This window comes from Salminus brasiliensis, chromosome 15, assembly GCF_030463535.1.
Source record: "Salminus brasiliensis chromosome 15, fSalBra1.hap2, whole genome shotgun sequence".
Lineage (NCBI taxonomy): Eukaryota > Metazoa > Chordata > Actinopteri > Characiformes > Bryconidae > Salminus > Salminus brasiliensis.
The window spans coordinates 18,469,902-18,494,408 of NC_132892.1; the positions used below are offsets into that span (position 1 = coordinate 18,469,902).

The 24,507-nt window shown below is 39.2% G+C and overlaps 1 protein-coding gene across 2 annotated transcripts in view; it reads right to left on the minus strand.

Annotated features, from left to right (window-relative positions):
• LOC140536139 (growth hormone receptor-like) overlaps window positions 1-24,507 on the minus strand; it is a 49,835-nt gene that overhangs the window by 15,306 nt on the left and 10,022 nt on the right. For both annotated transcript variants that reach the window (XM_072657793.1, XM_072657792.1), the window contains exon 2: window positions 11,272-11,386. In XM_072657793.1, the coding sequence (XP_072513894.1) occupies window positions 11,272-11,359 (88 nt within the window). In that variant the 5' untranslated portion in view covers window positions 11,360-11,386. The remainder of the gene's footprint in view (window positions 1-11,271; window positions 11,387-24,507) is intronic.

Here is a 24,507-nt window from a genome sequence, read left to right on the forward strand (position 1 = left end):
CATCACATTGTGTTCAAAATGCATTTTGGTTATAAGTAATACACAACTTACAAACTAAAATAAAAACAACAAAAAAAAACAAAAAAAAACAAAAGTTTCACAAGTGACTTTTTTTTCATATTGGTATCATATACCATATTGCATTCCCGTAAAATAATACAGATGTACAAAAAAAAAAAAAAAAAAAAAGCAGCGCTATAATCTTCTTGTCACTCATGATTCAAACTGATTTTTAGATGCTAATGAGATTGTCATCTCAGGCAGGATCTGAAAAAATGCCCTTTTTCATCTCTTTATTGCTCCTAAGGCGCTACTAGGTGACGTGAACCAGTCTTAAATGAACTCTAGGAGGATCATTAAGACATTAAAGTGATCAATGTATTTCTCCTGTGGGAGTTTTTTTATTATTATTATAAGAATAGATGACTCAGTACATTTAATGGTTACCATAAAACCTTTATGTCAAGTCAATATTATATTATACATCTAAACTATTATAGACATACATATATATGACATACATATATTGTACTACAACAAACAACTGTACTGTTCACATATATTATCCATATTTTTGGACACTTTTATTTCCAGAAAGATTTCCAAGAACAGCCCAGGAGAAAATAAAGGTGCAAAATTCTTACATCATGAACGATACTTACTCTCCAATAAAACCTATAATATATGAGGCTCAGTTTCCAAACACTGTACAATTGTATACATTTAAATTAGTTTTATAGTTGCTTTATGGTGAATGAGACTGAAGGCAAAATGCTTTTTAAGACTGACTGGTTATTACCTAAATATAGCAACTTATTCTGCAATGAAGCTTCACACATAAAGTGAAAGGGGGTCCACTTTTTAAATGAGTCATTATTAGACCATTTACAAGTGTCAGTGAAGGCCAGCCCACTTTTAACTGTGTGCACAGCTATCTAACACAAAGAATGTTAATTCTGAAAGCCTCCTATAATTAGTCACTGCCTGAAGCTTCATTTTGTGAGAAACTTGAGTGAGTATGTGAGTGTTGGGCTTAAGTGGAAAAATGTAAAGAGACAAAACGTCTTCACATGCCTGAGAATAACACTGATGCAGTGGTGTGGATGGGTGAGCCAGATGCAGAGATACGCGAAACCCACGCGCAACCCAAGCACATATTCATTATGGAGCAGAATTTAGAATTTGCAGTTCTACCTTAAATGGTAGCACCAGAACGTATCTGAATATTTGAATAAGTGGCTGGTAAAGAAGAAGCCAAATTCAGCCTGTAAGAAACTGAGACATACAGTAGTGCTAGCTGACAAGCTTCTGTTTTCAGCTGCTGTACAGCAATACAATTGGTGTGTACAGCCTGGACCAAAAGAAGAAAGACATGTGGAGCTGAAAGGTTATTTTGTGCTCAAAAAACAAAAAAAAGAAAAAAAAACTAATTCAGCAAGAGGGCAACAGGTCAGTCAGAACAAATCTTGACCCACTTGCACTCACATGGCCACTCTGATACACAGCTGGCTAATGCTCCAGTTCATCTCCCTCTCTGTCAGGTAATATTAGATTAATCGGCCTACAAACACCCTTGTTCTGCTTCATGGCAGACACTGGGAAGGGTTTGACTGAAGGTGACTGAGCTTATTATGATGCTGCTATATGTCATGGATGAACAACAGACAGGGTGTCTCATTGCACACATTTACATTGTTTAAACGTTTAGAATCCCAAAAGTCAATGTACTCTTTTTCAAGCTCAATCAATGACTCAGGCCAAGCACATTAAGTGTAAAATGAACTCAAATTAAGTCTCAAACACAACATACAAAAGGGTCCAATACCAAGCCTTGAGAGACTCCACTTTTTTATATCCAAAACAAGGTCTCAACTGTTTTGCTGAAACCCAATATTTACCCATTGGTAACAAACTATGGCATTAAAACAAAAGTACTGTGTATTTAAGACGCTATGCTAGAAAAGGCATGCAATTAAAAATAAAGCAAAGATTTCAAATTAAACAATCAAAAACTCCAATAAACTGGTGCAACATCTAGTTGATTTACATTTAAATTTATGGCATTTAGCTGACGCTCTTATTCAGAGTGACTTACAAGGTCACCCGTATTACAGAGGTGGGTCAGTGTAGTGTTAGGAGTCTTGCCCAAGGACTCTTATTGGTGTAGCGAAGCATAGTCACCCAGACCAGGAATCGAAACCCCAGTGTCCCACATGGTGGCAGGTAGTGGTGTTATCTGTTGCGCCACACCAACCACCAGTTGATCATCCCCCCGTCATGAATGCCCTCTTTGTGTTTATTTTAAGGACGTCTAGCATGTTCACATGAAAGGCTAGTTCTAATTCTAGTTCTAATTTACTCCAAAGGGTACCTCCATGCCCTAACATGACATGTTTCATGGTGTGAAACGTGACCTGAGCTGCTGGGCTTGTAGGTGTGGTAAGAAGCTCAAAATTAAGAGGTAAGGGAGAGAAAGCAAAGCGTCTGAACCTCTCAACACATGATGAAACCAATGGCAAAAGCTTCAGTATATAATCCTTTAAAATCACAGTTTAAATGAATGTAGCCTATTTAAGGCTCCTAATACTTGCAATTTCAGTTGATTAGAAACTTAAACATAAATAATAACGAATCACAATCCTTGTCTTCCAGTAAACCAGTACGGATGTGTTCTAATTTAGGAAACAGAAAAAATGACCACTCCACTTCTTTGAGAGTAAGGACACACACAGACACAAAAACACACCCCGCCACTGGAGAGGGACTGTACAGACACATACTTTAAGTCTTATGACTAGCATTCAGGGGAACCGCAGGAAATTGAATTGGACCCAATATCAAACAGAGAGAGACCTCGTGAGAGGGATTACATCTCCAGCGGCAACTGGAAGCACAAACAAGCAGCTACGCTTTAACCCGCTAGTCTCCATATCTGATTCTTCATCTGTCTGGAGATGCTCAGTTGATATGTGTAGAGTACAAACCCACTATTAGTCTGATTCCAGACCCAGAGAGAGAGACTTCTGCAGAAGTCAGACTGAACACTTGTCAATGATTAGGATAAATAGGTTAGAATCTGTCCGACATTCTACAAGTACATAGACTGTGAGTGTCACTGAGCTGTTACCGTTATTCCTTATTCAATTATTATGGCTATACTATTCCACTGTAATTATGTAATTAGCCTACATTAGGGCTAATTGACATTGTATCAGTAAAAAGCTCAGCGGTGTAGCACGATGAGCTAAAGCCTTAGTCAAAAGTCAAAAATGAGTAGTTAGTAAAAAGCAATAACATAGGGATAGCTAAAGAGATTAAATACAGCAAGACGATCAGTTACCAGGGTTACGTCTTCCTCTCTTAGGTTTGGACTCCTGTCCTCAGAGCTTTATCTCACTGAAATGTTTGTGGAAAATGGAGGTTTTAAACACTGTAAGCACTGCCATCCCACACCTGGTCACTGCTGCTTCATGAGTGGTGAGCTGCTTTACACAGCTGATAACTGGCTGATAACTGGAGTGTGGATCACTGAATGAGCCTTAAGTGCATGTATAATCTGCCTTTTAGAAGAAATAATTTGAAAAATTAGAAATATTCTTTAATGTAGAATCAGACTACATCCAAAACACTTGATCTATTAAAAACATTGCTTTTTTTAATGTAAGTAAAGTATTAATTGTTTTGTGGGTAGTGCAGAAGATCTCCAGCATTGTGGAGTTCTTTTTTGTTAGTTTGTTTTTGGAAACATGAACGTTTTGTTTGTTTTAATAGCCTCAGATTGAGCAAAACGACACATGAATATCATGGCAATATTGAACGGCTGAGTCAATGGCTGGATGAGTGTACAGCACACCCCTTTTATAGAAATTAACAAGAATGTGGTACACGTTTAATTGCTAAAGGGAGTGAGGGCTTCTAAAATCAACACCGGGTCAGAAAACTACATACACCTGGATTTGTAATTCAAGTCAATCTAGTGGAGCTGAAAGTTCCAAACTGTGTTTCAACTAGCAAAGGCCTCCTCTGGCAAAGCCCAAGAGCTCAGTGCTGATCTGATAAAAAATTATCATGGGTTTAAATAAGTAATGCAAGTACAAGTTATTGGCAGGTGCAGCCACTTTGCTAAGGTCTGCAGTCAAGTGAATTCCACACTGCCCTGAACTGAAAGGCTGCAGTCCATGAAAGAACTCTCTGCTCTAAAATCAACATTTTCAAGGCATGTTCGATGGTCAGATGAGATCAAGTAGATTTTCCCACAATGAGGTATTCAGTTCCAGGAACACTGCACCTACTCATTAACATTTTTGCTGCCAGTTGAACTGGCTAATTGCACAAAGCAGATGGAATAAAAGAAGGAGGACGACTACCTCACAAATCTTAAGCATAACCTCAAAGCTGGATGGCTGACACTAAGACACAATTGGGTGTCTAATGCTCTAATGGGACACTGACCCCAAACACACATCAATGATAAAGGATTAAGCTTTAGAAATGGCCTTCCCAAGGTCCTGACCTCAAGCCTATCTACAAAACAGTTTTGGAGGCATTTTGCAGTTCTGTAGCCATTTTCATTCACTTCTTTTTATACATGAAATTTTACGACTGTATTGTGTGTTATGCTGGTTTTCTGTCTTCTAAGGTAGCTAATGTTAATGTTATATCCCTGCATTTTTAATATTAGCCATGCTAGTAAACAGACACACAGGCCGCGCAGCAGAAATGGGTTAATCCGGTCTTGTTAAGACTGTATAATGTCCAGTCTGGATTATTTTAGTACTTCAGGAATCTAGAGTTTGGGAACCAGTCAGAGGTATATGCCCTGATATCGTAAACACGAGGCCTTGTGGTTAGGTTGTATAAATTAATGTTGTCAATAGATAATTTATAAAATTATATTAAATCTGTCTCAGTATGGTATCCCCTCACTTTGCTTCTGCGTCTCCCAGTTTTATTGCTTTTAATGCTATTAAAGTTTCACTGCAACACTTACTGTAACAGCACCTCCAGAATAGCTCTTTGGTGACGTGACAGACAATAAACACACGTGTGTGACAAAGATGGTGCTTTAAAAGCTGGGTCTATACCAGAAGCCCAATAAATTGAACTGAATTCCACCAATTCTGCCAAGAAGAGTGGTCAAACAGCCAAGCAGAATTTTGCAGTAAGCTTCTGGATGGTAACCAAAAGTGTCTGGTCAAGGTGCATCTTTTTGAATTGAACTAAATATTATTATCTGCTGTATGTATATTTTTGACCCTGGGATGTAATACTGATAAAAACACACAAACAAACATATTTCTTCTTCCTTTTTCTAATACATATGAATGTTGTCACTCATTCTGCTCCAGGAAAAGAACTGAAATCATTAAAAGCCCAATACTGACATGACAGTGACAGTGTACATAAACAAACAAACAAACAATCAACTGTATTGGACAATACAATACAGGTGAGCCAATCAGAACAGAGCTCATGTATGTTATATTAACCCCTTAACACTCCAAGGCTTATTACACACTAAGGCATATTACTCAATAACTATAGGGATGTCTGTACAAATCGGTATATCTGTACAATGTGGTAGGGCTATTCTTTGGTAAATAAAGAATAAAATAAAAGTACAGTTAAAGGTACAGTAAAAAAAAAAAAAAAACAACAAAAACAGCCTGCTTAATCCTGAGAGAATTGAGTCGAAGTGTTTGTGAAACAGTTGTGTGAAAAATGATCATAATCATTTCTGGAACATAAAGCAAAGAAACAAACCTTGCAACTGGATCTCAAGGAAAAGTGTGTAATATAGATGAGGGTCCTTTTATTCTTTTTTTGCTGTTTCACTGGTGCAAATGATGTGCACTTTAAATCAAGGGATTTTTAGTGCATCACTTATGTTAAGTGTGTGTGTATTTGTGAGTGCCAAATGTACAGATGTAAATATGTGTGTGTGTGTATGTGGGTAAGCATGCAACATGCGTGTACGTGTGGGTGTGTGTGAGTACATAATTGAGCCACTGTTTGTATATGTCCCGGAGGGTATGGGTGGAAGATAGATTGTCTGAGAGAGATTACAGAGATTCTGTGTACTCTCAACACAGAGGATAATTCCCTGAAGCATGTGGAGCTCCTTTTAGCAACACGCCACTGTACAACAACTCTTACCTTTAGAAGTCCATTATTGCTTCCCCTCTGCTCTGCTATTCAAATGTGATTTATATATTTATTTATTAAATTCACGTAAATAGTTATGGTTGTTGTTTATTTAATATGTAAATTAATATCGATTATTTCTCCAAGCTACAAAAAAGAGACCTATTTCATATCAAATTCTTTGTCACAACCTGGGTTACAGCTATAGTGATAAGTATGTAAGTATGTACGCTAAGTTAATGAATTAATAAATACAATTAAAACAATCAATAAAGGTGCAATCAAATTGCTGAGACTCTCACATTTTGCATGACGTCTTTAATGCCAGAGCACACAGACAGGACGAACACGAGCAAACAAGAACAAACGTTTACATACAGTACAGACGGAAACGGAAAGTTTGGGTAAGAGGACAACTTCAGCTTAGCTATTAGCTCAGAGCCTTGTTGTAAACAGGATGCAGCAACAAACAGCACACAGAGCAGCAGTTAAAGAGCGTGGTAGTTAATCTGTCAGACGAAGAAGAGTGTTTAAACTCTTCACTCGTCCATAAAATATTTGTCTATGTTCTTACATTTTTGCCCACAGTTTGGTTGTAGTTGTGCAACGACAATCATACTGTATTCCATTTATTCTGTATATCCATTTGGGAAGATATAGCGTTACCCCCAACCTGTCTTTACGACTGATTAGAAACCAAACTCACTGAAACGCTCCATTCTACCAGCGGGAGAACCACACTCCTTTATTTGGTTCTAATTCAGCTCTGAAGAGTGAGTTCAGAACCGAGGAGAAGGCTAATGCACACACACACACACACACACACTGTAGAAAAGCAAATTCTACCTCATTCAGTCTTGGCCAGTGTGACCTCTAAGTGTGACCCTTGAAAAAATGCACCACATTATAAACTAGCTATTACACATCAGCAGTCAACAGACAGCAACAGCTACCAGTCTAGAGCATGTACCATGCACATGCAGACACACAAAGTGATCTGACTGCAGTGTTTTAAACAGACTCGGAGCTGAATGGACAGGGAGGTCAGTCAGACCAGACTATAAGATATAAGACACTATAAAGTTTAAGAAGTTGCTCCCAAACCAACTGTTTACTAAAAGCACAGTGATTTTACTGCCGTTTACTAGCGTTTATTAAAAGCATGGCTTACCTAAGCTGTTGGACTGTATTATTTATAGACACAAAAAATCATATCAGAGTCAGCATAAAAAACCTAATCAGGACATTTTTTATCAGTGTTATTCATTTCATGTAAGATTGGTGTTAATGCTTTGGCTCATCAGTGTATACCACAGTAGGCTATTCTCTGCAGTACATTAATACATTTTACTTGCAGATCAATTTGTTTGTATATACTTTGTGTAGTTTGTGTTGCTTGTTTTGCCTTATAATCAACTACAGTTACAAATCAGCATATATACATTTTCAGAGACTGCAAAGCACTGGACATCCACTGCAGGTCCCTGTTTTAGTAAGGTCTGAAAGGAGATTTTTCCTCTTTTCCTAGATTTGCAATTGTTAAATAAGACCTGGCCTTAAGCCAAGGCACTAAGACCATATCCAATCACATAATGTGAAGAATGGCATCATGGGAGAGGCAGGAGCATTCATAAATAAGGACAGAGAACGTTTGATTGGTTACGTTAGGTAACGGAGTACAAAAGGCTTGATTCAAGGACGAAAGCTAAGCTCTAAACAACCAGAAAAGGGCTTTATTTCTAGGGAAAATACACAAGAACACTGTGCACGCTACAGTTTCTGCCATCTCGCCTTTTCTCCGTGACGCCGCGCAGCTCAAAAGTGAGCCCCACGCAGCTGTGTCTGTGGCTAACATTAGATACGGGTTGCCTTAAGCTGCATTACAGGGCCCTCTCTAAAGCCTTGGTGCTGCCTGTCAAATGAGCAACATTTTGACTTGGTAACAGTGCTCCTCAGCCTATATCTGGTTCTATATTCTGTTATGTCTAGGTTACAACAGCACGTGCTTTTATGTCTTTCCTGTGCTTTGTCATGCATAATTCAGAGCAGTTGGTGAGTGTAAACATGACTTATTTACAGACAGCGAGGAAGATCGCGCAGCGTCCAAAGCCGCAGAGAGTTCCCACGTGACTGGCAGTAATTCTGTCTGCTATGCTCTGACTTGCATGAACCAAGAAACTAAAGGCAGGTTGCAACAACTTTTCATCTCATTCAAATCATCTTGTTCTACTTACCAACACAAACGTGGTCCCTAGCTCCTGCTCCTGCTGGGCTAGTAGGGGACAGTTTTCTATTCACCGGACTTCACTGGACTTCATTCAGAAAAGATTTAAGGCCGCTGTGCCATCAGGGATGTTTTTAAAGACAGAAATCCACCAAAGTGTATTGCTTCCCACACATTATTGCTATTAATAATCACATTCAGAACACTGCACGTATGCATAAAAGTATTTGGACGCCTGCTCATTCATTGTTTCTCCCTATGAAAGCAAGGGTTCATGCTTTTGTTGGAGTAACTGTTTCTGCTGTGAGGACCTGAATGCATTCAGCAACAAGAGCGTTAGTGAGGTCCGAATGGTGGATGACCACCACCCTACCTCACCCCAACTCATCCCGAAATTGGATGGAGTACCATTATTCCAGAGAACACAGTTCCACTGCTCCACAGCTCAATGTTGAGTATAATCTAGCCAACAATTGGCATCAGACAAGGTGCCAATAGATTCATGTTTATCTGCTCCAGAGAGTCCTATTCTATTGGCAATACTTCTCTGCATTAATCAAATTCTTGCAATGGTTCCAACTTAACCTCTTAGACCATATAGCCATCACTTCTTTACTTTCATAACCACATTATGGTTATAATTAACATCAGTTTCACAGGCCCTGAAATAGAGCCTGGTGGGACTCCACAAGATATGCACAATTCACAATTCTTTCTGCATAAGGAATTCCTACCCAAATAATAATCCTGTAGTTCACGGGATTCAATTAGCTGGGTGCTACTTCATGAGGGTGTCCGCAAACATTTAGGTATATAAAGTATGCCAAATTTTAAAAATATGCCTGACACCTTATCAGATGTCAGATAAATAAGGTTCATGTTGCAGCATCTAAGCTACATGGAGAAACAAGCTCTGCTGGTCACTGCAACCAATGTTATTCAGAGATGCTTAAAAAAGATCTTTTTGCCAATTTAGGAAGAAATAAATTATGTTTTCATAAATTCTCAACAAGCATATTCTAACCCCAGCCTAAACCAATAGACTCCAGTGGTGAGTTTAGTTTCATAATCATCGGCTCCTGAGCTGAAGCGTGGCAGATTGATTAAAAGGGTCTACACACTTACTGCTTTGTATGTGCAGAGTCCAGAGTCTAGAACAAGAGGACTCTTAACACAAATCTCTGGAAATGTACAGAGCACAGGATGAGGGATCACAAAGGGGAAATGTAATCAGTCTCCTCCGGGTCTGCCGTGCACATTACTTCAGCAATGTTTTCCTCATAAATTCTTGTATGAAAGAAGACTATAAACACTTAAGACTTTTGTATTTGAATTTTGTCTTTTTAAAAAAAATTATATTAGGACAAAAACTAGCCACTCGAAACAGCTGCCTTAACTTTAAGTTAATTGAATTGTTCTGTTGAAAATTTGATGTTGATATTGATGTTTTTACTGAATATATTAAGCTGTTCTAATAATATGTTTACTAATTAAGCTTATTTGCAAATAAGCTTAACTGGTTTCCAGGTTCACATCTTTTCTTAATTTCTTTATATGAGGGTGTATAAAGGTTCTTTACCAATTTTAAGGTTAATTGAAAACTGGATTCTTTATGGAACCAAAAGTGGTTCCTCTATAGTATCGCTCAAAGAACCATTTCTAGCATTTTTTAAGAGTGTGCCAGGATATGTATTGAGGTTGTGAGCTACAGATCAGGCAAAATCAAGGAAAGCAGATAGTTAGGGGTGTAACAACTAATCAACTTAGTCGACTGAAATTGACAATTTGTTGGCAACTAACTTGATATTTTATAATATAATTCGATATTAGTTAGTGATATCATTGAACCGCACCATCGGTATTCTAGGCTTTGTTACTCAGGATCAAAGTAACATTGGAGGCTTGAGTCTAGTCTGTAACGAAGGACAGCAAAGAGCGAGAGGGTGGGGATGATGACTTCACTGCTACAGCTGGTCTTCCATGGTCAAGTTGAATTGAGAAGGGAGGAGCTGCTCACTCCTTTTTGGTCTCACAGACTGTGTCAAGGTCAGGCACAATTATTCATTTTAGTGAGAATTAAATAGAAATTCAGTTTATTCATATAAGTGTTCATTAGTTGTCATTTGTTTTACAAATGTTTCAAACCGGAGGCCTTAAGTCTCTCCCACATGGTAAGGTATATGGTTAATTAATTCAACAATGGTATCGGGTATTGGGCGATATGCAAAGTTTATGTATCTGTATTGGTATCGGATCAGAAGTCAGATCGGTGCATTCCTAGGTTTCACACGCGCAGTGGAGTTCACAGTAAATCTCATCAATCAAAAACCTATGCAGAAATAAACTAAAGACATATTTGTATTAGGTTACATCCCTAGAAAAATCATTCATCTGAAATGACTCTTTATAGCCAGAACAATAAGAAATATGCAAACTACCAGTCTCTACTGATAACCATATTTGAATAACTGAATGTGGTGCATGCATGCGAAATGCACATGATAATTTCTGAACTGCTTTGTGTACTTGTCAAGTTGCACAGAAATTATGTTGCGTTAAGTTTTCATCATGTAAAGCCAGCCTGAGAGCATGTCAGTACTATTCTTGGGCTTATTCTACCCAGCCTGGGGCTTCACATCACTAGGCTCTGGGACTGCAGTCATGTAATGTTATCATGTAATCAGTCCGCATTAAGTAAAAAGACAACACTTAGGTTTAGGTTTAAGAATTTTAGTGATGACCAAGTCCAGTTAACAGTTTCCACTGACAAACTCTGGTTCAACAGCTAAGTGCCAAGCCTATCTGCTCCAATACATTTGCAACCAGTAAAAGCCCGGTGAAGCGTGAGAGCGGCCCACTCCACTGTACTAGCTGCAGTCTGACCTTGCAGGGGACTGACTCACCTCCCTTGGGGGGTGCAGAGTGTAAGGTCTCCTGGGGAAGTCCGGCAATAGTGGACCAGCAAAGCGACACGAGCAGGAGCTGCAACATCTCTCCTCAATCACCAGTCCAGCAGCCCTGGAGAAGAGAAGCCACTATAAATTAGATATGCCATATAACTATCCTACCGACAAGAGAGAGACAGAAAGCAGCTAGTCCTGCCTTTTCTTCTACCCTTCTCTATTTATAATGCCATTTCTCAAGGCTGTTTTTGCATTTATTTATTTTATACATTGTTATTTAGTTTGAGCCACATCATGCTACTATCATTTTGAGCAAGAAAACACTATAAATAGAAGAATAAATAGTGGAAAAAGTTTTTAGGGAATTTTATAGACGAACGCTACAAACTAATCAAGCGTTTTTTTGTCTCCCCTCATTCATAGATATAGAACACTGGTCTTGTATGACTGGAAATGACTAATTACTGCACGGCGGTGTTGTAAATATGGCCATCGGGTAAACAGACTTGACTATAAGAACTCTGGTTCGGGTTTAGCTCTGACTATTGCAGTGTCCCATAGTCCCAACCCTCATGCTGGAGAGCTACCTTCCTGCAGTTTTCAACTCCAAACCAAATCTAAAACACACCCTTCAGCCTATCAAGGACCTCTAAAGTCCTTAGATGGATCATTAGTTGGATCAGGTGGGGTGGATTAGGGTTGGATCCAAAGTCTGCAGTAAGGCAACTCTCCAGGAGCAGGGTTTGAGGCCACTGGTCTAATATGTCAAGGTGAAAGCTAAATGGACTAGACAGCAACAGGCAACAGCATTTTGTGCTTGATTTTGTTGCTTGATTTGACCACAGAGGGCACGTTCCTCACATTTGTCCAACCGTCAGCATGAGTGAAAATCCCCCATCCTGTCTGCTTTACATTGTTTTGACTGATCTGGTAGCCATGTGTATCCACATGCTAATCATCCCCATGTATAGTGAGGCCTGTGTCCAAATACCACAATTCAGTCCAACAACTCAGTTTTGAGCAGTGGTATATGACTCTATTCTCTCTTTCCTGTGAAGAATCAGAGAAAATAGGGGGGAGAGAGAGAGGAGAAATACATGGAGAGGGAGAAAAAGAAAAAAGCACTGTTCTAAAGCGACGAGTGACGCACTATCCGAGGCAGTCATGGGATAGATCATAGGACAAGTCCATCAGTCCCCTCTAGACACAGTCATTAACACACACACACACACACACACACACACAGACAGATATGTCAATAGCTCCTATTCTAGCTAGTCTACAATAACCATCCTAAAACTCAATGACTGACTATCCAGCTGTTCATTGCTTCTATGATGAGTTCAATATGGTCCTTCAAAGTCAACTTCTGCTTTAGACAGAAAAACAGTGTCCTGCTAATGAACAGTTTTTTTATCAGCAAAGGCTTCAATAATCACATCACAGCAGTAATAAAATAAGTCTGGTTTTGCAAGGGAGTCCGAGAATGGCCATGTGCAAAAGAACAGGCAGATGAAATAAAGCAGAATCTTGATCGGACTTGAACAACCTCCTGGGTTAAAACAGGATAAAGGCTCAAATGTGCATAGTATGTGCATGTGTTCTGGACCAGTGCACATTTCTGTGCAGTTTATCATGGAGTAATGGCATAGATGGCAATTGTTCATAGCTGTAGTAAGGATCTGGGCAGTATACCAGGCTAAGACCTGGCTATGGAAACAAACTTGTTGAGTACAACTGATATTAGGGTTGGATCAAGGTCAGATCACACCACGAATTCTCAGCACAAATGAACTGCTCCAGCATCCGTTTGGGACAGGACCGAGACCAAGGGGCTATTTGAGGCTCCCACTCAATAACTGTTAATGTTAACCCATATGGTTATCTTAGAAACAGCAAGAATTAAGGTGTGCTCCCGATCAGCAGAGGTGAGTGGCCTGAGCATGGACAAACCATGAACCAGCGACAGGGTGCCAAGAACCCATAGCTTATCAATGTGCAAGAGCCCTAAAGGCTATTCTGTCTGGGTAGATTTGGCAGAAGGTCTACTGTCTGCTGTGTAGCTGCAGAGCCTGCCAGCCTATGCTAACCCCTGTCCACCAACAAAAGCACCTACAATGGGCACCTAATTGTCTGGACACAAAAAAGGTCACCTGATCTGATGAGTCAGCCTGGTATGTGTGTGATGTTTGCCTGCGGGACTGAAGGCAAACATCACACTGTAAAATGAAGGCAAGCCGGTGGAGGGAGTGTGGTGCTCTGGGCAATGTTCTCGGTTGGGAAACCCATTTACATTTACATTTACATTTAAGGCATTTAGCAGACGCTCTTATCAAGAGCGACTTACAAAGTGCTTTGCTATTTACCCAAGAAAAAACCTTAGCTAGTTAGAATAGACTAATAATTCAAAAGATACCTCTAAGCTTAGACATTGCTAAACACAATACAATAAGGCGACCATAGAACTATTCGTCCAAACCCTCAGTCTATGCATTAATATAGACAAGCCTTGGTGGGTCAGAACTGTTTAGGTGAAACATGTAGGACCAACAGTATATTATGGCAGGTAGCCATAATATTTTGGCTCACTGATGTAAAACAGACAACAGCAGACAGTCAGTGTGCGGTCAGAGTGTCTAAGGCTGAGATTAGCCGTGATAGCTTTAAGCGTTACTTTCTGTGCTTGTCTCAGCAATGGCAACAGGAGCTTTAGCCTGTTTAGCCTAATATATACCAAACATTGACTCACTTATAGTGGCTTCCAGCACATTAATGGCACAGTCAGCTGGCATATACATGCAGTGCTTACAAACAGGACCCAACACTGGCCTATATGCATGTGGCTATTAGCCTTTTTAAAGGAACTGTTCCTTGACTTGACTCTGATCCGCTAGCATTGAGAGATGGACCATGCTAAAACACTAGACTAGACTAGAGCTTGTTTGCATTATGAATGGCAGTTCAGAGTATGAGCAGAAAAGTGAGGCATAATTTAGCAGATTTTAGAAGTATTGAAAGTTATATGAATGTTTAAGTAGCTTTAAAAAGCTTGTGGACTAGATTTTACTAATGTCTTTACTGATGAGATGATCATAATCAACGTTGCTGAAAGGACAGCACTTCCTTAAAGTCACGTTTGGGCCTGAGTGCCATGCCCATATGTTCCACCAAAGCTCAGTTTAGCTGTGAGCAGTTAGTGCCTTGTGAGACTCTGGTATTCTGTTGTGCCGAGAGGCTTAAGAGCTTAAAAAGAACAGTAAGAACGACAAGAGATTTGGCCTTCATAATGCGCCGCACTGCTATTGTCATTAGATTGTGCTGAACAATGCATAATCTTCTCCCCGTCTATTAGTTTTGGGCATTAATAAAGAAGCCTTCTAATCCTAGATAGAATTCTGAGCTAGAGGACCTTCTACTACTACCAACTACCAAGATCTCACTGTTGGTCTGTCTATCTGTCCCACTGTTTACCTTCACAGGTTCCTCTCTCTGCACCCCCACGTCCTCGCTATCCATGAGAAATAAAGATTATAGATGAGCTGCTTTATCTCTATCGCTAAGCTAAATGCCCAAGCTTGGCTAAGATGCAATACATTGTCAGCTGCCTCACAGGCTTTGCCAAAAGGGAGGTACTCACTGGACTGAGATGACTTCTGGCCTTTCCAAAAAGCTAGCACAAAGCAACTCAGATACTCCAGATGGATGTTTTTAGGATTAGAGATCTCATAGGATGTAAAGTCAGAGGGCTTGTTGCTACATGACTACACTCCTTGGAGAGTTCTCAGGAGGTCATACCATTAAAAAACACTTTTTCTTAAAGAAACTAAAGGTTCAAGGTTCTTTATCAAATATGAATAAAAATAAATTCTTCTGCAAATGTACATCCGGTGAAGAACCACTGATGAACCTTTACTTGCAAGAGGGTTATTAGACACATTTGCAATCCACCATCATCATTTGGTGAGAGCCAACAAGCCAACAAGTGTTTAAACTCATTTGTACTGTCAGCCTTATTCAGTCCTTCTGTCTACCAGTTTTCAAAAAGCTCAGAATTGCAAAAATGACCATTTACATTCGGGATGTGATGATCAGATGGTGGACTACTGCAACTCTCTTCTGGCTGGTCTCCCTCTGCGCACCATCAGGCCCCTGCAACTTATCCAGAATGCAGCGGCACGGGTCGTCTTCAACGTTCCTAAATTCAGCCATGTCACTCCACTGCTGCGTTCTCACTGCTGGCTTTCTGTAGCTGCTTCCCGCATCAGATACAAACCCTTGACGTTGGCCTACAAAGCCAAGAATGGACCAGCCCCTCCGTACTTGATGGCAATGGTCAAAAGCCGATCCGCACCAAGAGCCCTTCCAGCTTCAAGTACGGCTCGGCTCGACCCGCCATCCCTTAAAATCCACAGAAGACAAGCGTCCACGCTTTTTTCTGTCCTGCACCAAAGTGCTGGAACAAGCTTCCCCTGGGTGTCCAAACAGCAGAGTCACTCACTGTCTTCAAACGCAGACTGAAGACCCAGAGTGGTCTCCTTACTGACTTGTGTTCTCAACTTAACTTAACTTAGAGGTATCTTTGAACTATTAGTCTATTCTAACTAGCTGAGGTTTTTCTTGGGTAAATAGCAAAGCACTTTTGTAAGTTGCTCTGGATAAGAGCGTCTGCTAAATGCCTCAAATGTAAATGTAAATGTAAATCAGTTCATTTCAGAGCAGGATGTATGTCAGAGATGACAGACAGGCAGCTTGGACTATAGGGACTAAGTTCAAGAAGTCTAAAAAAGGGTCCTGTAGTGAAGTGAGTAACATTGATCTTGGTACAATGGGACTGTTAAGGGTGGGATACAAGTGAACAGTCAGTTCTTAAAGACATTGCCTGTGCTGAAGGCAGGAAAAAGGGGCAAGTGTACAGATCTTGGCAACTTTAACAACAGCCAGATTGTGATGGCTCCATGACTGGGTCAGAGCATCTCCAAAAATGGCAGGCCTTGTGGGGTGTTTTCGATACACAGTGGTTAGTACCTACCAAAAGTGGTTCAAGGTTTTTACAAGTTGTTTGATGTCTTCCTTTTTTAACGGTTATGAGCGCCGATATCTTCTAATGAATCTCTGTATCAGTCTGCCTTATTCACCTAGCAACGATCAGGAAGAAATGGAAGAGTACATCCACCCTCAATATCCCGCCCTCCTGCACATTTTATAATCAATAACAAGCATGTGAAGGCAGGGTTTAATGAGGACTGGGCAGAGTAAAACAATCAGAGACGTTTCTGCTATGTATGTCTCAGAGGCCACTAATGGGAGCAATGGGAGCACTGGGAACATTCGGAAGGTTGCTGCCCACCGCTTTGTAATAAAGAGAAAAATCTTCACCAATTAAAGCGAGTTATGAGTTACGGGAGCAGCAGAACTACATTTTTTCATTCACTTGAGGGAGCACAATCCATCGTCTTAACTCAGTCTTTTTCTTGTCTCGGCGTTCCGATAAAATCAACCATGTTTAATTGTGATGAGGACTTGGGAATAACCAATAGGTGAGCTCTCTCCAGCACCGAACAGGAAGCAGCAACTTTTCTGGCTGGTAGGTGATACATGGAGGAAACTCTAGGGAGGCCTCGTGATATAAATAACAAAATAATAGGGTAATAATAAATAACAACAAGTAAATATATAATAAAGAAAGAAAGAAATCTAGTAGCAGTCTTGCAAATAGTGACCCTGCAAAATCATAGTCAGTGACTAATAGTGTCAGACTTTTTTTTTATAAAGTCTTCTAGTGCATGGCTAGCATTATCCAATGTCCTTCAATCATGATGGCCTTAAAAATCCTGATCATCATTTTTTATGCCTCTTGTCCCTTAGCCTGATCTTCCATCAGCAATCCTCTCATCTTTCAGTCCCCATGCTCAATGGCCTCAAATCTCATTCGCGGATGTCCTAGATAAAGCAGCTATCCACTAATGGGGCAGCGTGTCTGTATGTGCATCCTTCACAGTCACTGCTTATCATTCACAGTATGTTATTTTGTTACTTTTACTTCAGTCTACATGGGCAGGGACAGCACAGGTCCACAGATGTGCTGTATTTATTTGCCAACTCATCCAAAAAACGAAAGCACCTGCAGTTCGCCATTTCAACTGTTGCAGGTTGGAATGAACAATCTATGAAGGGGGTCAAATAAGCTATCATGCTTTCTTTCCAAATCAACGTTCATCTGGGAAAATCTCCTCACATGAAAACCAATTATGCTGAGTCAACACATTCATATTTAATCATGACTCAAACAAGAACAGCTCAAATGCTAAAGGCTGCTCCTGTAAGCATGCATCTCAGAAAAGGGCTAGGAATAGGGGATATGGCACATGTACACTCCCTGAGCTATTTATTAGGGACACCTGTACACCTACTTATTCATTAAATGATCTAATCAGCCAAGTGTGTGAAAGCAGTGCAGTGCATGAAATCATGCAGACGCAGGACAGCAGCTTCAGGTAATGTTCACATCAGCTATCAGAATGGAGCATGTGATCTGTTTGAGTGTTTTGCAGTTCTGTGAGTGCTGATCTCCTGGGAGTTTTCTCAGAATGGCGTCAGTTCGGTGGACCAATTAATGCCAATCAATCATCAACTTAAAGATACAGTACTGGTCCTCCTGCCTCACCTCAACACTCTCTGCTCCACAGCACTGGTCTTGCTGCCTCTCAGCTCTACAGTACTGGTCCTGCTGCCTCACATCAACACTCTCAGCTCTACAGTACTGGTCCTGCTGCCTCACCTTAACACTCTCAGCTCTACAGTACTGGTCCTGCTGCCTCACCTTAACACTCTCAGCTCTATAGTACTGGTCCTGCTGCCTCACCTTAACACTCTCATCTCTACAGTACTGGTCCTGCTGCCTCACATCAACACTCTCAGCTCTACAGTACTGGTCCTGCTGCCTCACCTTAACACTCTCAGCTCTACAGTACTGGTCCTGCTGCCTCACCTTAACACTCTCAGCTCTACAGTACTGGTCTTGCTGCCTCACCTTAACACTCTCATCTCTACAGTACTGGTCCTGCTGCCTCACCTTAACACTCTCAGCTCTACAGTACTGGTCCTGCTGCCTCACCTTAACACTCTCAGCTCTACAGTACTGGTCCTGCTGCCTCACCTTAACACTCTCAGCTCTACTGTTCTGGTCCTGCTGCCTCACCTTAACACTCTCAGCTCTACAGTACTGGTCCTGCTGCCTCACCTTAACACTCTCAGCTCTACTGTTCTGGTCCTGCTGCCTCACCTCAACACTCTCAGCTCTACAGTACTGGTCCTGCTGCCTCACCTTAACACTCTCAGCTCTATAGTACTGGTCCTGCTGCCTCACCTTAACACTCTCATCTCTACAGTACTGGTCCTGCTGCCTCACATCAACACTCTCAGCTCTACAGTACTGGTCTTGCTGCCTCACATCAACACTCTCAGCTCTACAGTACTGGTCCTGCTGCCTCACCTTAACACTCTCAGCTCTACAGTACTGGTCTTGCTGCCTCACCTTAACACTCTCATCTCTACAGTACTGGTCCTGCTGCCTCACCTTAACACTCTCATCTCTACAGTACTGGTCCTGCTGCCTCACATCAACACTCTCAGCTCTACAGTACTGGTCTTGCTGCCTCACATCAACACTCTCAGCTCTACTGTTCTGGTCCTGCTGCCTCACCTCAACACTTTTAGCTCTACTGTTCTGGTCCTGCTGCCTCATCTCAACACTTTCAACTCTACTGTTCTGGTCCTGCTGCCTCACCTTAACACTCTCAGCTCTATAGTACTGGTCCTGCTGCCTCACCTTAACACTCTCATCTCTACAGTACTGGTCCTGCTGCCTCACATCAACACTCTCAGCTCTACAGTACTGGTCCTGCTGCCTCACCTTAACACTCTCAGCTCTACAGTACTGGTCTTGCTGCCTCACCTTAACACTCTCAGCTCTACAGTACTGGTCTTGCTGCCTCACCTTAACACTCTCATCTCTACAGTACTGGTCCTGCTGCCTCACCTTAACACTCTCATCTCTACAGTACTGGTCCTGCTGCCTCACATCAACACTTTCAGCTCTACAGTACTGGTCTTGCTGCCTCACATCAACACTCTTAGCTCTGCTGTTCTGGTCCTGCTGCCTCACCTCAACACTTTTAGCTCTACTGTTCTGGTCCTGCTGCCTCATCTCAACACTTTCAACTCTACTGTTCTGGTCCTGCTGCCTCACCTTAACACTCTCAGCTCTACTGTTCTGGTCCTACTGCCTCACCTCAACACTCTCAGCTCTACAGTACTGGTTCTGCTGCCTTAAATAAAACGTGATATTGCCTGATGCAGATGCCTGATGGGCATATGCTGTCCTGCTAAACTAATAACTCGATTGCTCTGTACCACTCATCAGAGTAGTCATTCCCTCGCACCACTGCTGAGCTGTTTGGAGGCATTCAATGTGCGAGAGGTTCATCACTACAGCTGCTGTAGAACATCCCACTATGTTAGTGATTTGCAAGATGTCAGGCACTTATGGACATCAGTCAAATCACGATTGTGATAAAACTCTCGTGTCCAGACAGAAATAAAATGACTGCAGGACAGGCTGCAGTTTTCATGGGTACATTTTTCTGTTAACCCAGATGTTTGCGACACACATGGTCATATGATGATTATTTATAGTGGTGGCATCTGCCATCTTTTATGGAGTGGTCTGCTGGGGCAGTAGCATCTCGACAGCAGACAAGAAGAGACTGAATAAGCTCATAAAGAGGACCGGCTCTGTCCTGGGATGCTTCTTAGACCCAGTGCAGGTGGTGGGAGACAGGAGGATGTCAGCCAAGCTGGCATCCATGCTGAAGAACAGCTCCCACCCCATGCATGAGACTCTGGCAGCACTGGGCAGCTCCTTTAGTGACAGGCTGCTTCACCTCAAGTGTGTGAAGGAGCGGTATCGCAGGTCCTTCCTTCCTGCTGCCGTCAGACTCCACAACCAGCACTGCTCCCAGCGGACCACATACACACACACTTAAACTACACACACATGTTCAGGGAATAGAGGTCCCTCAATGTACAAATAAAATGTGCACATGTGCAATTAAGAGTCATTTGCAATAATCTGTAAATAATCTGTAAATAATATTGTTATTTTTTGTTTACTTCTATAATTTATTTTGTGTATATAGTATATGGTAATTTATCAACATTTTTGTAAGTGAGTGTCTTGCTATCTCTTTCAGCTGTGACACTGAGAATTTTCCCACTGTGGGACTAATAAAGGATTATCTTATCTTATTTGTAGAAATATTTGTGTTATGTTTTATACCTGCAGCTACCATTTATAGGATGCATGATCTTGCTTTTCTGAGTAACTTTGAAACTCTCTTTCTCCTTCTGCTAATCCTGTACTTTTCTCAGGAGAGAAGGACATACCTGATTGAATGGAAACAAAATCCCTGAGTAGCACCTGTGAAAGGGGAAATTACACCAGGATCCTATATTGACATGTAATCCTTTCCAAATCAGGCCTAAAACTGCCTAAGAACTAAGACTTAACTGCCTAAGAATTAATAGTTTTAAAAGTAAAAAATAGGTAAATAATGAAGTCCTGGTTGTAGGCCTGGTTTCCTGGACAGGATACTAGTCCATACACTAGTCCTGGACTAGCCCTGGACTACAGCAATTTTAATGGAAAGTGTATTTGAAAAGAAAATCGACAATGGTCTATAGCTTGTTGATTCATTTAAAATGCGCATTCTCATAGAGGTAGACAATATTTTATATGAATTGTGACAAATTTTGTTGTTATGGCAAAAAATATATACTTTTCTGAAGATATTATAGATACATGATAGTACTTAAACTGAGCATTATTAAGGATTTAACATTTTAATCAACATTAATCAGGAAATCAGGACAGGCCTAAATTATAGTACATGTTCCATCCATCCTCTCTCACACTGCAAAATTAGAAGTTCTGCTTTTTAGAAATGATTAAAAAATAAAAAAAACCCAAAGCAAACACAAAAGATACTGAAGAGAAAGCTTTCCACACGTCACACTTCATAGCGCAAGCAAGGACACCAGCTATACTCTTTTCTGTTTTATCCAAGCTTATCTTATCAGGACAAACTGCATGCTGACAAAAAGCTCAGGGTCAGATTAAAACAGCTCAGCATATGATTTTGTGGAACAAAACATGTGCATGGACACAGACAATCGCACAGCACTGCTCTCTCCACACACACACACACACGGATCGAACGGTTTCCATTCACCACTAACAGGGTGTAGCATTGGGCTGTTCTTGACTTCAAGGCGCATGAAGCTTTACATTAATCTAGCTTTACCCCACTGTTTAAAATGCAGACATATGCCAGAGGGATTAAGTTGTTGTCTATAGAACCTGTTGCATTAGTGAGTTTAATTTTTGATAGTTTCTTCAAACATGTATATATCTATAGCATTCCTAACGTGAAGATTTTAGTGGCAGTAATTTTGGACTCTGTGTTTCTGCTACATATATATATATATTACAAACTTACTGCACTATACTAATGTATATTACAAAATAACTGCACTATACTAATATATATTACAAACTTACTGCACTATACTAATGTATATTACAAAATTACTGCACTATACTAATATATATCACAAACTTACTGCACTATACTAATATATATTACAAACTTACTGCACTATACTAATATATATTACAAACTTACTGCACTATACTAATTTATATTACAAACTTACTGCACTATACTAATTTATATCACAAACTTACTGCACTATACTCATTTATATTACAAACTTACTGCACTATACTAATATATATTACAAACTTACTGCACTATACTAATGTATATTACAAACATACTGCACTATACTAATTTATATCACAAACTTACTGCACTATACTAATATATATTACAAAATTACTGCACTATACTAATGTATATTACAAACTTACTGCACTATACTAATATATATTACAAACTTACTGCACTATACTAATATATATTACAAACTTACTGCACTATACTAATTTATATCACAAACTTACTGCACTATACTAATATATATTACAAACTTACTGCACTATACTAATGTATATTACAAACATACTGCACTATACTAATTTATATCACAAACTTACTGCACTATACTAATATATATTACAAAATTACTGCACTATACTAATGTATATTACAAACTTACTGCACTATACTAATATATATTACAAAATTACTGCACTATACTAATGTATATTACAAACTTACTGCACTATACTAATGTATATTACAAACTTACTGCACTATGCTAATATATATTACAAACTTACTGCACTATACTAATATATATTACAAAATTACTGCACTATACTAATGTATATTACAAACTTACTGCACTATACTAATATATATTACAAAATTACTGCACTATACTAATGTATATTAAAAATTACTGCACTATACTAATATATATTACAAACTTACTGCACTATACTAATGTATATTACAAACTTACTGCACTATGCTAATATATATTACAAAATTACTGCACTATGCTAATATATAATACAAACTTACTGCACTATACTAATTTATATTACAAACTTACTGCACTATACTAATATATATTACAAAATTACTGCACTATACTAATTTATATCACAAACTTACTGCACTATACTAATATATATTACAAACTTACTGCACTATACTAATATATATTACAAAATTACTGCACTATACTAATTTATATCACAAACTTACTGCACTATACTAATATATATTACAAACTTACTGCACTATACTAATTTATATTACAAACTTACTGCACTATACTAATGTATATTACAAACTTACTGCACTATGCTAATATATATTACAAACTTACTGCACTATACTAATATATATTACAAAATTACTGCACTATACTAATGTATATTACAAACTTACTGCACTATACTAATATATATTACAAACTTACTGCACTATACTAATGTATATTAAAAATTACTGCACTATACTAATATATATTACAAACTTACTGCACTATACTAATATATATTACAAAATTACTGCACTATACTAATGTATATTACAAACTTACTGCACTATACTAATATATATTACAAAATTACTGCACTATACTAATGTATATTAAAAATTACTGCACTATACTAATATATATTACAAACTTACTGCACTATACTAATATATATTAAAAATTACTGCACTATACTAATATATATTACAAACTTACTGCACTATACTAATATATATTACAAAATTACTGCACTATACTAATGTATATTACAAACTTACTGCACTATACTAATGTATATTACAAAATTACTGCACTATGCTAATATATATTACAAACTTACTGCACTATACTAATATATATTACAAACTTACTGCACTATACTAATTTATATCACAAACCTACTGCACTATACTAATATATATTACAAACTTACTGCACTATACTAACTTATATCACAAACTTACTGCACTATACTAATATATATTACAAAATTACTGCACTATACTAATGTATATTACAAACTTACTGCACTATACTAATGTATATTACAAAATTACTGCACTATACTAATATATATTACAAACTTACTGCACTATACTAATGTATATTACAAACTTACTGCACTATACTAATATATATTACAAACTTACTGCACTATACTAATATATATTAAAAATTACTGCACTATACTAATGTATATTACAAAATTACTGCACTATACTAATGTATATTAAAAATTACTGCACTATACTAATATATTACAAAATTACTGCTGCACGGCTTCAGAAATGGAATGAAATGTCATGAAATCACAATTACAAAACTCTGCACTACGCACTCGACAAGAGGGAGAGAGAAATACAGACAAGGAGAGGTGAGAGAAAGGTAGATAAATCTACACAGAGCAAAGTTAGATCTGCAGTGCTGTCGCACACCGAACACGCTGCTCCACGTCCAAAAATTCAAAACCACTGTTGGTAATGAAGGCACGTAGACGCTCATGGCTTCAAGCACTTTTCAATCTGTCACAGCGCAACGCAGCATTTTGACAATACTACATTCAATTAAGGTTGCTGTGATATTTACACAGAGAAAGACAGCCAGTCAGTCTTTTGAGAAAACAAGGCCAGGTTACCTCAGCTAGCTGTACTGTCCTCACTCATC